Here is a 5,051-nt window from a genome sequence, read left to right as displayed (position 1 = left end):
TGTACTTGGATACTCACCGAGTGTACGTGGTAGAGGTAGCCTAGTCAGATGGGTATAACTCCTTGATTCCTCACATAAGGATGTGAGTTTGCATATTGTGAATTGTTGTTTTATTGAACGCCTCATTGGATAGTTAAGGGACTTCCAAATTGTGGTGATACCCTTGTTTGTATTTGCACCTAAACGTGAGGCATAACCCCGGATTCTAGGTGAATCCGTTTATGATGCATGTACCTTGTAGAACCAAGCAAACCCTTAAGATAGGGAGGCTCACTGAGATTTAGTAATCTCACCCCATTTCAATTATTGTTTTTCAGGATCTTCGAGACAGGACAAGGACAAGGGCAAGGGTAAGGCGACTTAGTCTTGCAGTGATATTTGATGGCGACGACCTGTTTCTTTTCTTTATTCCTTCAGCTTCAGTACCTTATGTTTGAGTTTATGTACTCTCTTTTGGAACTCATGAATTAGTACTTGATACTTATGTATTCGGCCATGACTGTTTCGGCTTGTTTTGTACTCATTATACTAACATTATAATATCCGCTGCGTATTTATGCATGATTTCAGTACCATTAATGCCATGCACTTATTATCCTAGGAAATGATATGTGTGGGGTGTTACAGTTGGTATCAGAGCTGGTCGATTCTCGGCTTCGCCTTGAAACATCATAGTCAGCATAATTCTGTCTCAATTGCGTGTTTGTTAGCATGATTCCTTGCGTTCTACTTATGGTATTGAGCCTGATCAACTTGATTCTGTGTGTAGGACGAACAGGGAGATGGCTGAACAACGCAGAGGACCTGGGAGACCCAGAAGGAATCCAATTCCTAATCCGCCTGAAATTCCAATTCCCAATCCAGCTGGTGATGCCAATGCACCTTGGTTGCAGATGATGCAACAAATGCAACAACAGAACCAGATGATGATGCAAATGATGCAAGGTATGCAAGGGAATCAACAACAACAACCAGCTGCTCCTGTTCCTCCAGTTCCTAATGGGCCAGATTTTCGTGCTTTCTTTCGGATGACTCCTCCAGAGTTTGCAGGTAGCCTGAATCATATTGTAGCCCATGATTGGTTGTATAGCATGGAGAGGATATTCCAGGCTATTCGATGCACTGAGGAGGAAAAGGTTATTTTTGCTGCTCAGAAACTCAAGGGTCCTGCAGGTAGGTGGTGGGATACTGCCTCCACCCGCTTCACTTCTCAAGGGATTCCTAAGGATTGGGAACATTTCAAGACCGCTTTCTTAGAGAAGTACTTCCCTAACAGCATCCGTGCCCAGAAAGAAAGAGAGTTCCAGTTATTCAAGCAAGGAAATCTCACTGTTTCTGAATATGCTGAAAAATTTGAGGACATGGCTGCTTATTCCAGACAAGCTGTTTATGCACCAGATGAGTTATGGAAGATTAATCAGTTTTTGTTTGGCCTTAATGCTGATATTGCCCACAGTGTGTCTCAGAGGGAGTTCACTACTTATGCTGAGTGTCTCCGACAATGTTATGTTGCTGAAAACAGTCTGAAGAGGGTTAAGGAAGAAAGGGAGCAAAACCGACCTTTTCGCCAAAACCAAGGGAAAGTGAGCCAATTCTTGAAGCCTCGTAACTCTCCTCCAGCAATGAAACCCGCTTATGTCAACCGTTCAACTCAGCCTCCTTGGTGTAACAAATGTAGGAGCAAACACCATGGAAACTGTAGAAGCGGTCCAGTGAAGTGTTACAAGTGTGGACAGGAAGGTCATCTCCGGCCTAACTGCCCTAGGCCATACATTCCTGAGAAGACCACAGGGCGAGTGTATACCTTGGATGCTCGAAAGGCTCAAGGGAACACAAGTCTTGTTGCTGGTACGTGTTTTATAAATAACCAACCTTGTTTTGTTCTTGTAGATTGTGGAGCAACGCATTCTTTTATTTCTAATTCTTGTGTGCGCCGTCTCGGATTTGAGGCTACTAGTCTTTCTGTTCCTATGTTGATTTCATCTGCCACGGATGATGTGGTCGAAGCCTTGGAGATTTGTAGAGATTGTTCAGTCACTTTCAACGACCGAAGGTTCTCTATTGATCTTATTTGCTTGCCTCTAAAGAAGATTGATGTAGTACTGGGCATGGATTGGTTGTCGGCCAACTCAGTATACATTGGTTGCAAGGAGAAGGCTATCTTTATTCCTGCAGAAGAGACTGCTCCTATTGATGCGATTGGGAATCTAATCGAAGGTACAATTAACCTAATTAGTTGTCTCTATGTTCAGGAGAGATCTTTTCTTTTAGCTCTCACCGCAGAATCTGAAACCAAGAAAGATATATCAAATATTCCCGTCGTTTGTGAGTTTCCAGATGTGTTTCCGGAGGATGTCACTTCTCTTCCTCCAGAAAGGGAAGTGGAATTCTCTATTGATCTTGTTCCTGGAACAGCTCCAGTTTCTATTGCTCCATATCGAATGTCTCCTACAGAGTTGAGAGAATTGAAGAGTCAGTTAGAGGAGTTGATAGCAAAACATTTTATCAGACCAAGTGTCTTTCCTTGGGGTGCTCCAGTGTTATTGGTCAAGAAGAAGGATGGTAGTATGCGTTTGTGCATTGATTATCGACAACTCAACAAAGTGACCATAAAGAACAAGTATCCTTTACCACGGATTGATGACCTCCTGGATCCAGTGGCGGAGCCAGAAATTTTACGGAGCCTGGGCAAAAAAATTTATACCTTGTTTTTACTAATTTTACATCCTATTTATACTAATTTTACCCTTAATTTTGTCTAAAAATTTTACCCTTAATTTTGTCCAAAAATTTTACACCCTGTTTTTAGTAATTTTGCCCTTAATTTTGTATAAAAATTATTAATTTTGCCCCTAGTGCTGTCTAAAAAATCAACTATTAGGTGAGGAGTATACAACGAAAGGAGGGGTTGAGCCCGGGCGCGTGCCCGGGCTCGCTGGGCTATAGCTCCGCCCCTGCCTGGATCAGTTGAAAAGAGCCTGTGTGTTCTCGAAGATTGATCTCAGGTCGGGATATCATCAAATTCGGGTGAAGAATTCCGATGTATCGAAGACCGCATTCAGAACGCGGTATGGCCACTATGAATTCTTGGTTATGCCGTTTGGAGTGACCAATGCTCCTGCTGTCTTTATGGACTACATGAACCGTGTGTTCCAACCATATTTGGACCGGTTTGTGGTGATATTCATAGACGACATTTTAATATATTCTAAGACGGTGGATGAGCATATGGAACACTTGAGGATTGTGTTGTCAGTTCTTCGAGAGAAACAATTATTTGCAAAGTTGAGTAAGTGTGAATTCTGGATGTCCGAGGTGAAGTTCCTTGGACATGTCATTTCTGGTGGCGGTGTGGCTGTGGATCCGTCAAAGGTAGAAGCAGTGATTAATTGGGAACGACCTAAGAATGCAAGTGAAGTTCGGAGTTTCCTTGGATTAGCAGGTTACTATCGGCGGTTCATTATGGGATTCTCAAAGCTAGCTCTACCTATGACCCGACTTACGAGGAAGGAAGTTACTTTTGAGTGGAATTCCGATTGTGAGCGGAGTTTCCAAAGGTTGAAGAAGAAGTTGACTACTGCTCCGGTATTGATAATTGCAGATCCGGATAAATCCTATGAAGTTTTCTATGATGCATCAAAGAAAGGATTAGGTGGTGTCTTAATGCAAGAAGGTCAAGTTGTGGCTTATGCATCTAGACAACTAAGATCTCATGAAGAGAATTATCCTACTCATGACCTTGAACTTGCGGCTATTGTGTTTGCACTTAAAGTATGGCGACATTACTTGTATGGAGTCCACTTTGAAATGTTTAGTGATCACAAGAGCTTAAAGTACCTTTTTGACCAGAAAGAACTGAATATGCGTCAGAGGAGGTGGATGGAGTATTTGAAAGACTTTAATTTTGATTTGAGGTATCATCCAGGAAAGGCTAATAAGGTTGCAGATGCCTTGAGCAGAAAGGAGATTCATGTAGCGGAGTTGATGATGATGGAATTCAATTTGATGGAAGAATTTAGGAATCTCAGTTTGCAGTTTGTGTGGGCACCTACGGGTGTGTTGATTAGTAATCTCAATGTTGAGAATGTTTTGCGAGAAAGAATCTGTCAAGCTCAATATGGAGTTGCAAGCTCAAGAGAAATTCCCGGAATTCTCTCGAGCATCTGACGGGGTAATCCTATTTGGACAGCGTGTGTGTGTACCAAATGATTTGGACAGCATCTGTCATACCCTAATTTTTGACCCCCCTGAGATGACATATCTTCAGGATTTTTCATCAAGTCAAAGCAAGTACCCAGAACAGCCTGACATTCAATCGAGGTTGTTCAAAAACAAGAAAACTCAGGCAAAGGATCAATCAATAGAGGGATTAGTCTCTAACACAATCATGAGACTCAAAAGCCTCATTATTACACCTATGATTGATTAAGACACCCAGTCATCTAAGTACAGGATTACTCAGATCAACAGACTAGGGTTTAGAGCCTATCAAGGACTAAAATAAGGGATCACCTTTGGGAAACCCTAAAAAGCCCCAGGGAATCATTCAAAGACATCAATCATCTTCAAATAACTCATATAACAAGATCCACTGGACATTACACCTCAATTCAAAGTCTACACTCATCATTGTCCTCTAGTCGACAGTTAGGGTTTTTTGACCTAATTCACCAAGATAGTTGACTTTTAATCAGGGCATGGATCCAAAACTCAAGACATGATTCAAGAATCTCTACTACCTCAATATAATCCATTTACACCATTCATTTGAGGATAAGATCTTGTTTCTACACAAAAGTCCAAAAATTCACTTTGTTAGGAAAAGTCAACTGTGTGGGATCATCATTGACTTTTAAGGTTTTTGGTCAAAAAATGACTTTCAAAGATCAATATCATCAATAAATGGATATTAAAGTCATTTGACCAAAGAAATTCAAAGAAATTCATCAAGGAGCAAAAAGTCGGGAATTAGGGTTTTTGAAGGCATGGTGAGAACTCAAAATTTCACCTACACAACTCAAAAAACTTCCAACATGAAAGTTGTAGATCTT

The 5,051-nt window shown here is 41.3% G+C and overlaps 1 protein-coding gene across 1 annotated transcript; it reads left to right on the top strand.

The window, feature by feature from the left end:
• Positions 1 to 782: 782 nt before the first annotated feature.
• LOC131649264 (uncharacterized) lies at positions 783 to 4,167 on the top strand. Its single transcript, XM_058919031.1, has 4 exons — positions 783 to 2,325; positions 2,416 to 2,657; positions 2,968 to 3,771; positions 3,850 to 4,167. The coding sequence occupies exons 1-4, from the start codon at positions 783 to 785 to the stop codon at positions 4,165 to 4,167; spliced, it is 2,907 nt and encodes a 968-aa protein (XP_058775014.1).
• The last annotated feature ends 884 nt before the right edge of the window (positions 4,168 to 5,051 follow it).

Source organism: Vicia villosa, linkage group LG2 (assembly GCF_029867415.1).
Source record: "Vicia villosa cultivar HV-30 ecotype Madison, WI linkage group LG2, Vvil1.0, whole genome shotgun sequence".
Lineage (NCBI taxonomy): Eukaryota > Viridiplantae > Streptophyta > Magnoliopsida > Fabales > Fabaceae > Vicia > Vicia villosa.
The sequence above is the reverse complement of the archived record's forward strand: the minus strand, read 5'-3'. Positions and strand labels throughout refer to the sequence as shown.